The 20,556-nt window shown below is 40.8% G+C and overlaps 1 protein-coding gene across 1 annotated transcript; it reads left to right on the plus strand.

The window, feature by feature from the left end:
* Positions 1-14,172: 14,172 nt before the first annotated feature.
* On the plus strand, positions 14,173-19,758 carry LOC310855558 (axonemal dynein light intermediate polypeptide 1-like; the record flags this gene model as incomplete). The annotated part of the gene is made up of 6 exons (XM_083760608.1): positions 14,173-14,247; positions 16,163-16,299; positions 16,599-16,768; positions 18,593-18,771; positions 19,148-19,312; positions 19,723-19,758. 6 exons carry the CDS (start codon positions 14,173-14,175, stop codon positions 19,756-19,758), a joined length of 762 nt encoding a protein of 253 aa, XP_083616734.1.
* Between the last annotated feature and the right edge of the window lie 798 nt (positions 19,759-20,556).

Consider the following 20,556-nt stretch of genomic DNA (forward strand, 5'->3'; position numbering starts at 1 on the left):
TGGTGATGATGTAGTTACTGAAATGGTGCAATCATTTTGAAATTATGTCACTTTAATTTGACAACACAATAGAAAACGGCATCAATAGGATACATTGAGAGTTAGGTATACCTCACTGGTTCTCAAAATTGGGGTCAGCTAAATAAATAAAAAGGAATACTGGAAAGCTCGCCTCAAAACACAGTGGGCAACTGGGCGCCACCGAGTGGCGCGATATGAGCTTGTATTTTTGAATAATCGAAGAACGACTGACATTTTTTAGAATCTGATCTCAGGTCAGAATGGGTTAATCAGACCAGTGTGTGTCCAGCGGAAACCTCGTATGAATCTGATCTCAGGTCAGATTGGGTTAACCCTAAAATGAGGATACAAGAAGAGTGGGCACTACGGAAAAGTGGGCGCACCTCGATGTGAAATTTACAATTTGGTCCAAAATGTTAAAACATTTTATATTTGAAAATTTGTCTTAAAGGAGTAGTTCTTACTTTAGTAGACTTATTTTTCTATCAATTACACAACCCGTGAAGCCTTGAATTCATGGAGATGTTTTTTTGTTTTAGTAACATTCCTAAGCCAACCGGGTGGCTTGGTCAGTAGGAGACTCACATGAGTTGACTACCGGAGACTACCAGAGTTTTTGAGTGGTGCAACCACTCCATTGAACAGCAGTGTCCGTCCCTATGTATGTGTGCGTGTAGGTCTATGTACTGTATATGTCTGATTAGAGTACCAGCAGGTGACAAAGTGGCACTGTTGAGCTTCACACTGTGCACATGGTCTATGATGAGAAGCTGAGTTTTTAGCAGCCATTACGTGATTCCGGGTGTGACAGTGCAGTACAGTGACAGTACAGTACAGTAGAGGGACCCCCCGGGGACCCCCCCACACCACTCACTTCACACGGGTGTGATTTAAAAAAAAAAACATTTTAACAACACAAATCTTGTATGGGTCTCCCTTGCACTAAATAAATATAATTTTCAGAAGGGGGTCCGCCGCAGCCAAATACATTAATTTGGGATCCTTAACATGAATACGTTATGAGTAGCACTGTCTACCTGTGGTTGTCGTTGACGATGTCATGGATGCAAAAGTGCCATTGAGGCAGCCGGTGGAGTTGCAGCAGTCCACACAGCAGCCGGTCTGCGAGGCATTGACGCAGGCGTTTCCACACCAGTCACTGCAGCTGGCATTGTAGTATATATCCGTGAGCCTAATCACCTGAGAGAGTGACACATTTAGAATGTAGGTATATAGGGCCCACACACACACGCACGCACACTTGTTTATTTATGTCCACATAAACAGAAGTACAAGGATACCTTGTACAGTACAAAGGACGTAAACACGGCCAGTGCAGTCAGACCACGAGAATGGATGCAATTTTTCTTTTACTTAAGTTGTATGAAATACTTGCAATTAATATAGTGGTTGCAACTGTATTAATTCCCGTGGTAGGAGTTCTGCTGTGGTTTTGGTCAATATTAAGTAGTTCCAGTCATTTTGTGGGGGGCACTGGGGCAATGCATTAAAAGTAAATTAATCCACACAACTAACGTCATTTGTATTGTTGACCTATATATTAGGGCAACTTTCGTTCAACTTTGACCCCTCTATCACACGGAACAATTTTTGGGTGTAGTGTACTAGTGATATGGACACAAAAAACATAGTTGAAAATGAACTAAAGTTGCACTAACATAGGTCAACAATACAAATGACGCTAGTTTTGTGAATTAATTTACTTTTAATGCATGACGCCCCACAAAATGACCGGAACTACTTAATATTTCACCAAAACCAGAGCAGAACTCCCACCACGGGACTCAGGCTAATCAATTAATACAGTTGCAACCACTATATTAATGAAATATTTCATACAGCTTAAGTTAAAAAATCTGAACTATCCCTTTAATCATACAGCTTTCACTGTAATGGATTCTCCAAGAAGGACCACAGCCTGTAATGCATACACAGTACAGTAAGAGATATTGATTGGGATACTTTGTTTTGTCTGAAAACGAAGTCATTTAAACCATAGATCAACACAGCAGTTTGAACTTTGAAGCCTACTGTACATCTCCCAGCCATCCAATAGTAATTTATCAGTGATGCCCCTTTAAATGGATGACAATGTATTATGTCTTGTTTGTCAGTTCCATACCTGACAGTAAGCCCCTGAACACATGCTGACATTCTGACTGGTGTACATAGCGTTGCAATCTGAGTAGTTACAGATGAAAGACGGGCAGGATATCTGTGAGTGACAGAACAAAGATCAAATTACATAGAGTTTATAGAACAAGGTATGAACTGACAGTGAAGTAAAAATCTATTTTTGTCTTCCCAGAAAGTTCCCACAAATCAGCTGCACTCACCAAGCTCATTGGTGTAAAGTTCCAGGAAGTACTAGTCCAATTTGTGGTACCTGTTAAAAAAAAGATGCTTAATGTCAGCCAAGAATGACTTTAACCACTTTAACCCTGATGTCTCTATTTCAGGCATGCCATTAAATTGTAAATGGTGCATTTATATAGCGCTTTTAGCCAAAGCCCTTTACATAGATTGTGCATTACATTCACCCATTCACCCACACCCACACCCACACACACACACACACACACACACCCCCCGATGGCCAAGGAAACCATGCAAGGCACCAACGTGCATATCGGGAGCAATTAGGCGTTCAGAGGCTTGCTCAAGGACCCTTCAACACTACTGTCCTGGTGGAGCCCGGGATCGAACAGGGAAACTTGCGGCCCCATCCGGCCACTCTACCCCTGATCCACTGCTGCCCCATTAATGCAAACATCTTCATAGTTTCTTCAAAAATAGCCTATCTAGAAGGTCACATGTTGAGCTTGTAGATTGGCTATTTTTGAATTAATAAATGTTGGCAATTTTCTAAAATGCATTGCTTAAAAAGGAATACACCTTTAATGCACCATGTACTGTAGGCCTATGATGTTTTGCAGATTTCTTGCCATAGAAAATAAACAGTTAGCACACATTTCAACAACAAGGCTATTCAATGTGCTTTATACAGAACAAAGGAAACAATTATAAAATCATAAAATGACATATAGGATGCATAAAACAAAGGAAGTAAAAAAATAATAGATGCAGTCACAGTGCAGAAGAAAAAAGTCAATCAAAAGGCAACGTCAAACAGAAAAAGGTCTCGTCTAGAGTACATAAAAACTGAATTCTGCTTCCCCACATTTCATTTTGGTTGTAGGGACAGAAAGCAGGCCTTTCCCAGATGTCCTGAGATGTTCGGATGGCTCATGATATCGTACAAGATCAGAAATATATTTTGGCTCTAAACCATGTAAAAGCTTTATAGACCAATTGTTTTCATCAATTCTTTGACACACAGGGAGCCAGTTTTAAAACTAAGAACCGGAGTGATATGCTCCACGTTCTTGGTATTAGTAACTTGGTATTAGTAAGGAGTCAAGCAGTCGTTTTTTCAGGGAGACCTGTAAAGACACCGTTACAGTAGTAAAGTCTACTGACACGTTTTTCTAGAACCTGTTGAGCGCACTCTTCCTGTTACCTGGAATAGAGCGACTATTTGAAAATAGCCGATCTGCTATTTGAAATAAAATACCACCTGTTTTTAAAAAATCACACCAGTGTGAACCGAGTGGTGCAACTCCCGTCTATTGGTTCTCTGTATCGTTCCAATTTGTATCGTCCAATTTCTTCTCTGTATCGTTCCAATTTCTTCTCTGTATCATTCCAATTTCACGCATGCGCACACCACTCGTGCTCATGCCAACAGGATACAGGTACACGGACATTGCTGGTTGTACCACTCTGGTGCCCCCTACTGGTATAAATAAGTCACATACTCGTGCTCACTTATACAGACAAACAGGTACACGGACATACAGGTACACAAACAGGTACACGGACATTGCTGGTTGTAGGAGTGGTTGCACCACTTAAAAAATATCTTGTATGGGGGTCCCTGGCACTAAATGTAGCCTATTTGGGGGTCCTTGACATGAATATGTTTGAGAAGCACTTTCTACCTGTGGTCGTTGTCGCCATTGCCGTTGACGATGTCATGGATGCAAAAGTGCCATTGAGGCAGCCGGTGGAGTTGCAGCAGTCCACACAGCAGCCGGTCTGCGAGGCATTGACGCAGGCATTTCCACACGAGTCACTGCAGCTGGCATTGTAGCTTATATCCGTGAGCCTAATCACCTGAGAGAGTGACACATTTAGAATGTAGGTATATAGGGCCCACACACACACGCACGCACACTTGACATGTTTATTTATGTCCACATAAACAGAAGTACAAGGATACCTTGTACAGTACAAAGGACGTAAACACTGCCAGTGCAGTCAGACCACGAGAATTCACAGCCAGTTTACAAAGTGCATAGATAGATGGCAGAACATTGTTTACATACAGTATACACACTTCAGGGTCAGGGGCCTGTTTCACGAAACTTGGATTAACTAATCCAGGATTTAGGCCAAAGCCAGGCTTTTTAAATCCTGATCTTTACAGCCTGGTTTATTCCGTTCCACTAAAGCCAAGCGAGGCTCAGAATTGGTGGATTTGGCGAGCCGGGATCAGCAAGCCTGGCTTAATAGACAGTCTGGCTTTTTGTCTCTAGACCCATTCTGTAGAACACAGATTTACTGATCCTTCTTCTTCATGGGGTATTAAGGCAGTTTGCATCCTTAATAGTTGCATTACAGCCCCCTTCTGTATATCTCATTATCTTTACTAATCTATTCAAGACTTACTGATACAAGGACTTAAGCTTCTAAAATAAATACTGCTGCTGTAATTAAAGAGAGAACATACTCTCAATAGTGGATAGACTGAATGATTAACTACCCCAAAAATATAGTTTACATTTTACCACTACTATTAACTTAAAACAGAATTCTTAATATTGTAAGCATAATGATATTGTCGCATTGTGATATTTGGCCATAACTCCCTCCTCTGAGGGAGCTACCTTTGGGGAAGGGGGTTGTTGTCCAGACAGGGGCCAGACTGGTGAGGGTCATGGGAGCATGCCAAAGTTTGTGCTATTGCCATTGAGAATGCATTGGGCGTTTACGTTAAATAACTCAGAAACTACAAAACATTTCAAAATAAAAAGTTCCAGCATGTGTCTCCACAGTAAGCTGAATTTTACAAAGTGTGAATGGAGTTTCTAGGTGAAAGTGATTTTTTGAAGTGCCACTATCTGCCTATAAATGTCTCAAATTTGAAAGCACTATATTTCTAAAACTATGAAACATTTCAAAGATTCCTTTTCAGGCACACATGTCCACCGTAGGATGAACCTAAATAGGTTTGAATGGGGTTTCTAGGTGTAAGTATGTAGGACTAGTAGTAGGTGAAATGTTACAATGGTAATACGTTGTAAAACAATGTGTAATGGTAATATTTAGTGGTTTTCACTTTTACAAAAAATAATGATAATAATATAATATAATAATTCTTCTTAACCGTGCACTGCACTTGCATGACAGCAAACCTATTCATGGGGAACATTCACCAAAAGCAGCTGATCTACAAGCTCACAAGCTGTCATGATGTTGTGCAGCCTATATATTTTGGTTATTTGATTTTATATAGTGCTTAAATTAGTCCTTTAATGCAGACCGATACAAATAAGGCAACATAAACCCATAATAATTGAATAAATCTGGAAAACATCATTGGTTTGTGATCAGTTTGACTGCTTAATGAACAGTAAAGACATCAGGATTAGGTTAAACCTGACTGTTAGCCTGGTCCGGAGCAGGCTAAGTCCAAAGCATTAGTTTCCATGGTAACTAATGTAGCATCACTTTCATGAAACCGAATCAAGCCTCAACATATCCAGTTAACTGGTTAAATTAATCTGGCAAGATCAACCAGCTTTCATGAAACCGGTTAATCACTGATCCAGGATATATTAAGCCAGGATATGTGTTAAAGCCCGGCTTAATCTCTAATCCAAGTTTCGTGGAACGGGCCCCAGGTCAGACACAGACACACTTGTCTGTGTTGACTCTTGACACAGCAGACATAAATCATGGATAAAGGAAAGAACGCCTCCTCAAAATTGAGCAGCTTCCTACAATGGCTGATACTGATCGAGCAGTACGCCCCTATGGCAGTACCTTGCTAACTGCCTCGCCCGCCTTTTGGAGAGGCAGAGGCCGGCCATTTAATCAACCAACAACCAACTTGTGCAAATGCCCAAGGCACACGTGTGCACATGCACGCACGTGCACATGCACACGAACACACACGAACGAACGCACACGCACACACACACACACACACAAATGTATTTATGTTTTGTTTGTCAGTTCCATACCTGACAGTAAGCCCCTGAACACATGCTGACATTCTGACTGGTGTACATAGCGTTGCAATCTGAGTAGTTACAGATGAAAGACGGGCAGGATATCTGTGAGTGACAGAACAAAGATCAAATTACATAGAGTTTATAGAACAAGGTATGAACTGACAGTGAAGTAAAAATCTATTTTTGTCCTCCCAGAAATTTCCCACAAATCTGCTACACTCACCAAGCTCATTGGTGTAGTGTTCCAGGAAGTACTAGTCCAATTAGTAGTACCTGTTAAAGAAAGAATGACAAAATAATGACAAAAAAGTAAGGTGCTTATAATGTCAACCAAAAATGATTGTAACCACTTTTTTCCCTGATGTCTCTATTTCGGGCATGTCATTAATGCAAACATCTTCATAGTTTCTTTGAAAATAGACTATCTACAAGGTTACACCGTGTTGATTGTAGATATGTAGATTGTCTATTGCCAAATAAATAAATAAATGTTGAATTATCTTTTTCATTAATTAATTGGTTGAATTGACCGTCATGGCATCCAAAACATCTTGTGCTGACCTGCAGGGGCCATAGCTGTAGAAGAGGCTGATGCAGTGGAGGTGCTTGAAGGTGAAGTTATGTTTGTAGCATTGGTCACTGCCATGCTAGACATGTAGGTTGACATGCTGGTTACGGAGTTAGCAGGGCTTGTCTGGCCGGACACTAGTGTCAGTGATAGAAGAACTCCTGCCAGGAAGGGCAGGAAGAACCCTGTGCAGGCAGAAGAAAGAAAATATCAGTTCATTAATGAATTGCATTTTACAGCGCTTTTCCAAGTGCTCAAAGCGCTTTACAAAGGTTCATTCATTCATACATTGGGAGGTGAAGCGGCGAACAGTCGACACCAGCGTCCTCATTTCACACACACCAATGGTGGCAAGCTTAAGCTCACACCGACCAACTCATTGGAGGCAAATGAATTAGTGGCTATAAGCTCGCACATGCTTGTTTTGCATTTTACATTGATTGATTGATAAAAAAAATATTAACCCTTTGTTTGTAGAATGGGTACAGTTCAATGAAAGTGCAGGTCAATACAAAATCTGCTAAGAGAATAATAGAAAAAGCACTAAGACTTGTTTACATAAGGGTCCTCCATTTTGAATTTGTCACAAATTTAGGTTAAACAACACAGCATCAATGCTATGTATACATGCATAAATTAAGGATCATGCTTTCCCCACTCAAAGGCAATCATTGATGAATGAAAACACTTAACTCATGTGCTACTGTAGGTCAATTACACAATGATAGAAAGTGTGTGTGTGTGCGTGTGTGTGCGTGTGCGTGTGTGTGTGTGTGTGTGTGTGTGTGTGTGTGTGTGTGTGTGTGTGTGCGTTTTATGTAGACCTGTGCTGTGAGTGCACAGTTACCATGCAACCGTATTTGTATCATAAGACAGGTACAGTATGACATATTTTCTGCTCATCAGAGACAATGAACAGTGGAGTTACTGAGGTATACCGTATTATGTAATGACTATCAACATGTCCCTTTATACATTGGCCATTCTATACAATCGTGACACATTTCTCCAGTTTTTTTTTTACACAATATCTAATCTATTATATTTTTAAATCAGACAGCTGATGGTGAGCAGTAAGTGATGGTGAATCATACTCTCCTACCTGGGTCTTTCATAGCAGTAATGGAGGCCATTCAAGCAGAGGAAAGGAGTACTTTGTCCAGCCTGCAAGCCAAACAAGATGTTCCATGGACCATTGGTTAATTATACCCACTGCTATTTAAGCATCATCAATCCATATTGAGTGACAATATCTACTAGATCATCTGCAACATCAAAACTTGCATTTCTATAATGTGCAGTGCTGCATTCATTTGTGTGTTATCTATGAGGGGATGTGGGCTCAATCACACTCTAATTGCTCATGGTAATAGGTGTCTGGGTAATAGCTCTGGCCATTCATTATGTCCCATCTGGGGTGCTGCTTTGATCAATGGGAGCTGTGTCATCGGTGGTCTCCTCCGTGCACAATTCTCTAATTGTCCCGATGAAACCGATCTGATGATGGGTATATCATCTGGACAAGCGACCCCGAGGCAACCGTGGAAAACTGGAAGCACCGTTACAATAATGCTACATCAAATAAAAAGCAACTTGGAAAAGCTAAATTAATCCATTTGAAATTATGATTAAGGGATGAGAGTTTAGCATTGGTGACTATACGTTTGATACTAGGGATGAAGAAATCCCTGCTATGGTCAACCCCCCGCTGCACATTATACCAATGTCTCTTAGCAGTGAACACAATTAAAACGTGTTTGTTCTGTGCACAGGGACCCTGGGGGACGCCGCTAAGTAGCATGGCTTGTTTTTTCCGCTCTCCCTGGGATCCAGGGCTCAGCCCTCTATGGGCTCTGCATCCTGGTAACTGAGTGACAACAGTGGCCAGCATCACACTCTTCCACACCAAATCGAGTGATGTTTTAACCCATTCTGACCTGAGATCAGATTCATACGAGGTTTCCACTGGACACACACTGGTCTGATGAACCCATTCTGACTTGAGATCAGATTCTAGAAATGTCAGTCGCTCTTCGATTTTTCAAAAATAGCAGACCTACAAGCTCGTATCGCGCCACTCGGTGGCGCGATATGAGCTTGTAGATCTGCTATTTTTCAATAGCTAAAGCATAACATGATGCTGACACGAAAATGGGTGCCCGTTCAGAATGGAATAAAGCGAGTCTGTGTTTGTTTGGAATATACTTTTTTTGTGCTGTAACTCACACCATTCCCTTGTCATTATAACTCATTATATCATCATCATTGGAATCAAACTAATTCAAAAGAAATGTTCAGTGTATCATTGGGAATATTCAGAACTTAAGAAGAGGTGATCTGAAAAGAATGTTCATTCAGTGGACGTAGTTAACATTAAAATCCATAATAAACACAAACGGTGGTCAGAACAAAACCTTGAATTATTTCAGGTGCTATGATTTGAGGGACCTCAAAGGGAATGCTTTTAATTGTCATCAATCTACTACAGTACACAGACAAATCTGGAGTGTAGCTTAACTCTGCATGTAAAAATGCGGTAGGCTGCTTCACACAGTGATGACTGATGATCAAATACTGCATAGGCAAATGTAATCGTCTCTGGCTATGGTAACACAGTTGCAACCGATATCAATAATTTACAGTGAATCATAATAGTTCCTATAAAGGTATACTCACCCCTGCTGCGCTCCCAGGAGACTCCTGTTGGCGTCTGTGTCAGCTGTAGATGAAGTGAAGGGTCCGTCTCTTCAAGTCTTTCTCTTGGGCACTCACTCTGCCGCTTACCTAGCCCTTCTTACCCTTCCGCTCTAGTGACAAGCCACTAACTGCAACTCTCACCTGCATAAGCATCCCCAGTCGGGAAGGAGGAGGCTGTCAGTTCCTCCTGTTGCTGTGTGACTCTGTGGGAGACGTCATTAGAACTGCTGTGCTCAACCATGTCTTTAACTGAGGAAATAATTAGTATACCACTTAAACCCTATACAGTATACTTTGTTGACTGGTGTCCCCCCAGGGGTGTATAGGTATATTTTCTTATTTTCTTATATATTTCTCAAAAATAGCTGATGTATAAGCTAACAAAGTTGTAAGCTTATATGTAAGATATGCTATTTTTGCTGAATGTTAGCCCCAGAAGAGGGAAGCTCGTTATTTAATAAATAATTGAACTCAGAGTGTAAAAATGGAGAGGGAAGTCTGGCTGGATGGATGGATGGATGTAAAATTGGATGGATGGATTTAAAATTGGAACCAATTGGACCTGTAATGGTCCATTTGTTTACATTAGTACCCTCTCATTCGTACACTCAACATGGTTAACACATGAATTATACAGTAGCAGTGACTGCATCATACAATGCTCAATTGTCATGATGTGGCATATCACTGACGAAGGCTGGATAGCCAAAATGTTTGTGTCTTGTGACATGATGTAAATGGTAAATGGTGCATTTATATAGCGCCTTTATCCAAGGCGCTTTACAATTGTGCATTACATTCACCCATTCACACACACATTCATACACCGATGCCAGCGGAAACCATGCAAGGCACCAACCAGCACATCAGGAGCAATTAGGGGTTCAGTGTCTTGCTCAAGGACACTTCGACACTAACTCTGGGGGGAGCCCGGGTTCGAACCGGAAGATAAACTGTAAAGATACAATAAAAGAGAAAAAGCTCACTCTTGCCACTGTGTGCGACCCAATGCCTTATCGCCTTTATGAAAGATATTGATCTAAGAGGATATCGAAACCAGAGAAGTCAGAGTGCCGTTTTAACAAGAAAACGTGTATACCACGTGTATATGTGTATAGACGAGTATATCAGAATCAGTCCACTGTTTCGTCATCACAGTGGTACATACAGTACATGTAGTTGTAATGTTACATAATGTACAGTAAGTACTAAGTAGTTATACAAGTATTGTCTCTATGCATAAGGATCCTCAGAGGAGGCCAGGAAGATTATATTCACTATAACATTGCCAAATTAAGTGTCATCAAGTGCAAGATGAGGAGTAACAATGCACTAGCGGCTATATCTGTTTCCGTGACAGGGTCCCTTCGTGCCTATGAGAACATGAATGGTGATTATCTATTGTAAGAATTAGAATTAGTGAAATTATATATTTCTAAAAGGTACAGAAATAAGCTGATCGGAGCAAAGTTCAAATCATTGCAATGTTAAGACCCAACACAAAACGCAATATTATGTTACAATACACTGTAGTGCGGACACCCGTTGACTATAGGCTACGTCTACGATAACCAAAACTGTACACCTAGCAATTAAAGATTTACGAAAATAAGTTGTAGGATAAAGACTTTGCTAGCTCCTGAGGGTAGGGAGCGATTTCTCTGCCTTAAGAAGTAATTGTATGGGGGAGCCCCTTGGTTTCTGTTCAACACAATGTGAAATCAAATCCTCTCTCTCTGCCAGCCATAAAGCCTCGCCGACTACAATTGCCTCTTTGTGGTCCCCCGCCGAACGCAGAATTCTTGGACGGGACACAAAGGCACCTGCAGAACTCAGGTGACAGAAATCTGTCCTTCTCAAGGCATCTGTTCAAAACATAATCTAACCCATTCTGACCTGAGATCAGATTCATACGAGGTTTCCGCCAGACACACACTGGTCTGATGAACCCATTCTGACCTGAGATCAGACTCTAAAAATGTCAGTCGCTCTTCGATTTTTCAAAAATAGCAGACCTACAAGCTCGTATCGCGCCACTCGGTGGCGCGATATGAGCTTGTAGATCTGCTATTTTTAAATAGCTAAAGCATAACATGATGCTGACACCAAAATGGATGCCCGGTCAGAATGGGCTAAAGTACATTGGTTTAATAAAGGCACATTCCATTTAGTTCACATTGTAATTAAAATGATGGAGTAGTAGTTGGAAAGGATCATTTCAGTTATAGGTTACATCATGTCATAATGTCAGTTCTTTAGGAGATGGCTGTTCCATATGATGGAACCATATAGGCCTAATTAGGTCTAAATAAAAGTTGGACAGCAAGCTGACACAGTGTGTGTGTGTGTGTGTGTGTGTGTGTGTGTGTGTGTGTGTGTGTGTGTGTGTGTGTGTGTGTGTGTGTGTGTGTGTGTGTGTGCGTGCGTGCGTGCGTGCGTGCGTGTGTTTATGAGTTTATTTTTCATGGTGGTGTTTTATTATGAGAAATTAATAGCCTACCCAAGTGGGAAACTGAGCATTTTAGAGGAAAAGCCTTGAGTCGACTATCAAGACACAGGGGCATTGAAAGGAATGAGATAAGTATCTCTGCTGCATCTCCATTGGGAAATCCAAAGTGTGTAAGAGGAGAATACCTAACCACTATAGAAAACACACAGCCACATAGCTCAAACTAATTACATGTTTAGTGTATCATTTAGCATTTGGATATAATGAGGTATACTGGGGGTCTGGTTGACATGGAGAATAGAATCATTTCTCCTCTACGCACATCATTACAGTTATCTTTTAGGAGAGGACATGACTTGTGCTTATAGAGGTTCAATCGTTTCCTGTCTCCTGGACACAGACAACAGATATGCACACACCTTGTGCATATCTTTCGGGTGGTTGACCGTGTGAGGGCTAAATTCATACTCTATTCACACACAACAATTACGTTGATATTGCACTGATGCCCAGCTAAGCTATACTTCGAAAAGAAAGATATGGTTCCCATATACTGTAATCATGAATGGACCACAATTATCATATTGCTGAGATGTCTGATGCAGTATATGGTTGAATTGAAAGCCCTCTAAAATCTCTTAGCTGCATGTGCTAATACAGGTGATATCAGACATTGAGCCTTTTGGTAAACAATCAGGTATGAATCTCCCTTTTTCATTTTGGTCATTGACATGTAATGTGAATTTCCTAATCAGCCAATATTCAGACATTCTGACTCAGACATATTATACCCTGCATCCATATACTATAAGCAGACCGTGGTCACATCACTCTGACATAAATCACAATCCAAAGAGGGAACAATTAAGATATAAGACATACCAAGCCATCAACTCAGATCTATTTATTCACTCTATACCAGCACCAGCAGTACACCTTACATTGAGGACTATTTGAGGATAACCTTTACACGGTTTCGGTTGTCCGCACATAGACTGCGTGTGGAAATGCGAAGATGGAGCCGCATACCACCTGAACAGACATTATCTGAATATCGCACGAGTAAAACCTCAACTTCATTGCAACGGGCCATTGCGCTGAGCACTGGCAGTGTTTTACCTATACTTGTGAGTGTGCTGGGTCGTTGCTTTGTTTTATTTACAAATGAAAATAATAAAATATACATTAAACCACTTCAGCACAATACAAATGACCAAGTGTAAAAACAGGACTACAAACAAAACATTTCTATGTCTAAAGAAGACTGCAACAGACTGGGAGCCAAACCTTTGAATGTATAGCCTTTAAACATTTTAACCTTTTTATTTTATTTTATTTTATTTTATCATCATATTTAACCAAGCTATGTTAGCACTATATGATATACTACTATAAGCTATAGCTTTGTGCAGGTGTATACTCTAACCCAGATAGTGAAGTCTGCCCCCTCTTGTGGCTAGTATTTGTAACAGCAAAAAGTCTACACATTATTTTGTTCATGTGTCTTGTTGTGATATAGCCTACTGTAGTTCTCTTTACAGTATAGTGTGATAAATCTATATCCAAATATGCCAAATGATGAGGAAAAACACTGATCTCAAAGAATACCTGGAAAGCAAAAACATTTAAAAAACATTTAAGACCAGAAATAATTCTTCATCTAAAAGAGTAGCCCATGAAACCGGCGTCCGACGTCACTCCTTCCTCCAACAACCAGCATGCAGCGCGGCTCCAGCGATCGCCGCCGTTGAGACTTGCTCGGTTTTCCCATGGGCGGGTTTCAACTTTTGTTCCGATCAACTTGCGCCTCTCTTTGTTTTATATGAATATTAGTTAGTGTGGCAGTGCTCTGTAATTATACAACCCTGTAAATGCGTTGCATACAATCCATACATATGTTTTAAACATCTGTCGAATGAAAAGGAAATAGTAAACATATCCTTCAGCTCGGAGAAAGAAAGATGGAGCGAGTTGCCATGACAACGTGCCATGACAACTCAAAACAATAGTAGGACCAAACTTTATTTTGTAAACACGAACTTCAGTGAGTTGAGTTAGTAAGCGGAAGGTATTTGGGTATATAGGCAATTAGGCTATAGTATTTTCAAGGCAACACAATGATTGAGTCTTTACTGAAATATGACAATGCCGTTTTGGTGAGCAGAAATACAGATAAAAAGTCCCCAAATAAGGTAAGTCCTCGGTGCCATCGTAGAGCATTGACTATGGCCTACATCTCTACTGTCAAAGAGTAAAAATATTGAAATGGAAAGAGAATAAAATATCTTGGCATCTGGCTCAATTAAAGATGTACATTTATCACATCAGGAAACTTGCTGGGACATTGATTAATTGATTGATTGATTGATTGATTGATTGATTGATTTAATACTTTATTACCAGTAAAGGCCTATTCATAGTCTGGATTTTCGGTCCTGTAGATTCTGAGGATTTGAGATTGGTGGAGATACCGGGTGCGTGGCTTGGTATCTGAGGTTTAGAAGCTGGGATCTGCCTTTTATGATACGTGCAAGTCTAGTGTCACGGTGATGTCATCACTGTGTATATCCATCTTTGGGGTTTCTACATTAATCTGATGTCAGCACTGGATATCGCCGTTGTCTCCATACATGGGACTGTTATCCCCATATATGGAGCTCTAAGTAAAAGCCTTCGTAACAGGTGGTGAGTAAAAACAGAGAGAAGGGCTGGGAAGGTGGCGGTGGTTTGCTCTTCACCGCGGCTCGTGACGTCATGTTGTAGTTCGGTGGTCACCTAACCACCGAAAATCCAGACTATGTATGAGCCTTAAGACAAACTGAGGGCGAGAAGCACCCGCCTGGGCGACGGCAGACTGCTGGACAAGCGCTGGTGCTTTGGCATGGGGGGGTCAGACTCAGATCAACATGTTGATCTGAGTCTGACCCCCATTCCATATTATGGAATGAATTATGTACTGGCCATATGGAGTGTGTCTTGAGTGTACAGGGTTTGATGAGGTCTGGCCATATATGGAGCATGTCTTGAGTGTACAGGTTTGATGAGGTGGAATCAGGTGGATGATATGGAATCACATATGGAATGTCAGAATAGATCAGCTCCATATTTGGAGATCTAAGGGTGGCAGCGGGGGCAGTGTCTTGAGTGTACAGGGTTTGATGAGAGCCCAGGTAGGGCCAGGCCTTAATTCTTGGGCTTGATGATGTCATGAGGCGTGACGGACTGACAACCATATATGGAGATCTAAGGGACTCCATGATGTCACATGGTGTCATGAGGTGTGACCATATATGGAGGCGTGATGTTACGAGGCATGACCATATATGGGGGTGTGACGAACCAACAGGAAGTGCATGTTTTCATAGTAAATGCAATTGCAATTCACAGTTTGCAGATTGTACCAAAGTATGGTTTACAATGATTGTTGCATGTTGGCAACACAAACAGCCCTATAGAGGCTTGTTTCCATTGTGGTCCTGTGTGTGTATTCAGTTCATTAAGTCATTAAGAAGATCTTTAAATAAAGCCAGTTTTCCTTTATTATTGTAGAGGATTGTTGATTGAATCATCTTTCCTACCGATTCTGGATCTGGATTATAGTGTAATTCATAGACACACTGCTGCTCCCCACTGAGGCCCTTAGATAACTGTATTCTTTTATTAGGTTAGAACGTTAGATGGTCTCGTTCTGAGAAAAGCAATAATCACTATAAAGCTCTAGTCGGAAAGTTACCAATCATAATACTTTTATGTTGCATTGGAACTCTGGCCCACTTTTAACTCGTTTCAGTGACTGGCCAGTTCGCCATGCAGGTGCCTCAGGACAGAGTTTTGTTAAGACTGCTTTTAGTTAGTGCATGACTTAAAATTGAATTGTCTTGTCCTTCCTGGACGCTTCAGGAAGATGCTAGAAAATCATTACCCGACTGTGGTGGTTTTAGCTGGATTTGTTGTTGATTTACGTTTCATTTGTTTTTAACGGTTAATTCTGTTCTTTTTGTGTTTTCTGATTGTGAAATGTAGGCTTCTACATGCAAAGGAGGGCTTGCCCTCAATAGATTATTCGAGATTAAATAAAAATTGAATGAATGAATTCAATTGTTACAGGCACGCCCTTTGAAAGTGAGCCCTCAGCCACCTGCCTTTACCGGCCCTGTTCCACCACCACCCAAACCAAAGTCAGCCTCTGCCGACGCCAACAAACAGAAAACCGAAGAAATCCTTAATGTCATCCTTCCACCAAGGTTCAGTATAAACTTTATCAACAAACAGTATTGGAGTACCTTGTTAATCTGTTTTCAACAGGCCCAAAAATAGCCCATCTACAAGCTCACATCCTATACAACGAAATATAAATAGTTTTTAAGGTTCCCCACTATTCACACCAACTGAACCACATTGCCAATGCTTCCAGCTTTTTCCAGTTGGAGCTGCACTGAAAAGGCAAAGATATTCAAAAGATATTGGTGGGCAACAATACGCGTATACTTTGATACAATGGTATTGTAGCCAGTTTTATTGAACACAACCAAATGTGTTGCAGGGAATGGATGGAGGCCAACCAGCTGTGGATACAGCAGGTATCCAGCTCTCCTTGTACCCGCATGGATGTCATGCACCTGCAAGAGCAGCTGGACCTGAAGCTACAGCAAAGACAAGCCAGAGAGACAGGCATCTGCCCCGTCCGCAGGGAGCTCTACTCCCAGTGTTTTGGTGAGCAGGATATAGGAAACACATGTTCTCCATGATTGAGGTCACTACAACCTTCGCTTGACTGCAACCTTCAGTCCTGCATAGTGTATATAGCAGTGGTTCTCAAAACCTTTTCACGTTAAAAACCCACAAATAAATATTATGCATTTGGTCCAGTGGTCCACCATACAATATTTGTGTTGTTAAAATGTTTCAAAGATATCCACATATTTTCACAATATAAATATAAATATAATATAAGATCTATTCTACAGGCTCATGCGTTCTGACCTTGCTCAAAGTGGTTACACTGATTATGATGCTATATTAACCCATTCTGAACAGGCACCCATTTTGGTGTCGGCATCATGTTATGCTTTAGCTATTTAAAAATAGCAGATCTACAAGCTCATATCGCGCCACCGAGTGGCGCGATATGAGCTTGTAGGACTGCTATTTTTGAAAAATCGAAGAGCGACTGACATTTTTAGAATCTGATCTCAGGTCAGAATGGGTTCATCAGACCAGTGTGTGTCCGGCGGAAACCTCGGTATGAATCTGATCTCAGGTCAGAATGGGTTAACTACCCCATGGACCCTACTTTGAGAACCACTGGTCTATTGTGCCAACATGTACGCGTGCATGTTGGCAAGGCACGCATATTTCAATTGGTTAGGAATGGCCTAAACCTCAGATCAAATGCTTGGCTACTTTGCGTTGTACCTTCATTTTCATCTGAGGCAGACTCAATTTGGCCTCGGCCTCGCTAACTAATGTCAAAAGGATCATCGTAGATGCAGGGCCAAATTATCCATTGGGCCATTGGGGCCATGGCCCAAACGAAACCGTTTGAGGTCCTTCATTGGCCGTTGATTGTGATACAATTAGGTAAAAAAGATGATAAAAATTTAAAAACGCGTAGCGTTTATTCTGCCTCTTGGCCAGTTTCCACTTGAAAGAGAGACTTTGTCTCAACATGTTTTTACTGGTTAAATGAAGGATAAATAAACAAATACCCGTAAATAAATCAATGTATTGTAAGTAAAAATCCTGTATTCAAAATGTAACTTGAGTAAGAGTAAAAGTACAAAAGTATTGGCATTAAAATATACTTAAACTGCCAAACGTGAAAGTACTCATGCAGAATATTTCATATAGTCGGAATATAAATGAGTTATTCAACACTATATGTGTGGGTATTTAGCTGGTAAAGGTGCGGCTGATTGTAATTACTTTAACCTAAAATACATAACAACATATCAGTTAATTTATGTTTGTAATTATTCATCTATATCTACAAAGTAACTTGCAACTAAAGTTGTCAACTAACTGTAGTGGAGGAAAGAAACATCAATATCTGCCTCTGCGATGTAGTGATACTAGTGTAAGAAGTATTAAAAATCAATAATGGAGATACTCAAGTAAAATTGTACTTGCATGCTGCCTACAATTTACCACTGCACAGAATGCTGCATGCAGAGATACTCTGCTGTCAGGCAGAAACCAGCTATGTCCAAAGTATTAACTTTTCAGGAAATGGAGAAATGTTTTTAGAACACAATACTATACTATACTTGAATGTGACCTTATATTATCATAACTATAGACGAATACAGCTCAAGTGGAGTTAGGTGGGGTTTTTACCATTAGTGTAGAGATGAAATAAAATGAAAAAGTTTGTATGTAACCTTTACCTTATTTTCTAATCAGATCTCTCGCCAATGTTTTGGTTCTAGTGAGTTGCCAGTGTAGCATTTCAATTAGGCTGGAAGATTAATATCTACTCAGTTTCTGTGGTCAGCTTCTATGTAACCCTTCCCTCCATACTCGGCCTTATCATTTCAGATGAACTTATCAGACAGGTGACTATCAATTGCGCTGAGAGGGGTCTGTTGCTGTTACGGGTGAGAGATGAGATCTGTATGACCACAGCTGCCTATCAGACACTGTATGAGAGCAGTGTGGCCTTTGGCATAAGGAAAGCCCTTCAGGCTGACCATGGCAAGTCTGATATGGAGAAGAGGGTAAGTCATAATTTACGCTCCATAGTTTGACAGATTTTCAAGATATTTTTTTGCAACACCTATTAGAATGGATAAGAATAGCTTTATTTTGGAAAAATGACTGGCAAATTGCTCATGGGCAAGACAAGTTACCACCAACTGTTGCAATGCAGCAGCTCATGCCAAGAGTATTATTCTATATTGGTTCTATAGTCCCTAGAAATAAATCAAGTTTGACACCCACCCACACAAGGTGTACTTCAGCTGACTTTCCAACAGATGGCAGCATGCAGCTAAACAGCTGCTGCAATTTTGGCAATCAGCGTCTATCACTGTGCACAATTAATTGTGTCAGGTTAGAAACTGCTCCATAATGAAGTGTTCTCTCATTGGCCAGATCTCTGAACTGGAGGATCAGAAGCGAGACATCGAGAGGCAGGTGAATGAGCAGCGAGCCAAATGTGAAGCTATTGAGAAGCGGGAGATGGAGAGGCGACAGGTGGAAGAGAATAAGCACACAGAAGAGATACAGTTCCTGAAGAGAACCAACCAGCAGCTTAAGGTGAAATGACATCAAGTGAATCACACACCATTAACTTTCAATAGTAGATACTTCCATTTTAATCGTGCACCTAAGAAGAAATGCTTGTCTCTCTGACATTAAAAGTAAAGGCAGGACAAGGCTGAAAGGTCTTCCCCGATGAAGTCCTTTGGTATACAATGCATTATTATGCTGCATCGTGGCTATATGAGTGTGTAGCCTTTTCTTCACTTATAGACCTCTTCACCAAGGTCTGCAGCACCTCATCCTTCTGTTTATTTGTTTGCCTGTCTCAGTCAGACATTAACATTAGATATGGTATTCTATTCACTGTCACTGAAGATGTTTTGTTTATTATATTATTAAATTATTTAGCAACTCTCTTCCTGCTGAAGTAATGATTATAGCTAATCGGTCTCCTTTCCTTTCAGGCCCAACTGGAGGGGATAATTGCCCCAAAGAAGTAAACTCAACAGCCAATAAATGATCTGACAAATAGGCAGATCTCCACCAGGAGGCATCCCCCCCCAATAATAGCAATGTATGCAGTGAAATGACTGCCTAAAAGCCATGCAACTGTAGCAAGTGATAAACAGTTGTGCTGCTTGTGTATCATCGTCTACGTACCTCTCTCCATCTCTCCGTCAGATTTATGTCATTCTAATTGATCTGTAATGTGCAAACTTTGATTGTCAATTCCTTCTGTCAATTATGTTTATCACCAGTCAAATCAAAAGGTTGCAATTTAAATGAGTCAGGTTTTTGCTGGCACCACAGTCGCTTTGAAGTCCTTCACAGGAGAATTATTTGCAATGTCATTGACATTACAGCTACACAACACAACCTTCTGTAGACATCAGTCTTCTGTACTTGGTCCTCCCTCCGTCCTCGGTCTCGGTCCTGATCCTCCTCGTTCTCAGTCTGGACTTGTTCGTTCTCGGTCTTGGCCATGACTTGGTCTTGCTTTAGGTCTTGATTGAATACAGCACTATTAAAGAAGACTCATGTGCTAAGTTTATTCAATGGCAGTGCAGTGGTTCTCAAATGTCCCCCAAATTGTATGTATTTGGCCACGGATACCGGCCTGAAAAGAGCCAGGGACACTGGGACACTATACAAAAGTGTTTTTAGAAAGAAAAAAAAAAAAGGTATATATAAAACAAGTTCAAGATTAGCAGATCTACAAACCCGGGCCATAACGCATCTCATCGTGACGTGTTGTGTAGATTTCCAAATACCCGATGATGGTTAATCTGATTTTGACG

The sequence above is a fragment of the Protomyctophum parallelum genome (genome assembly GCF_964188405.1).
Source record: "Protomyctophum parallelum genome assembly, chromosome: 3".
Lineage (NCBI taxonomy): Eukaryota > Metazoa > Chordata > Actinopteri > Myctophiformes > Myctophidae > Protomyctophum > Protomyctophum parallelum.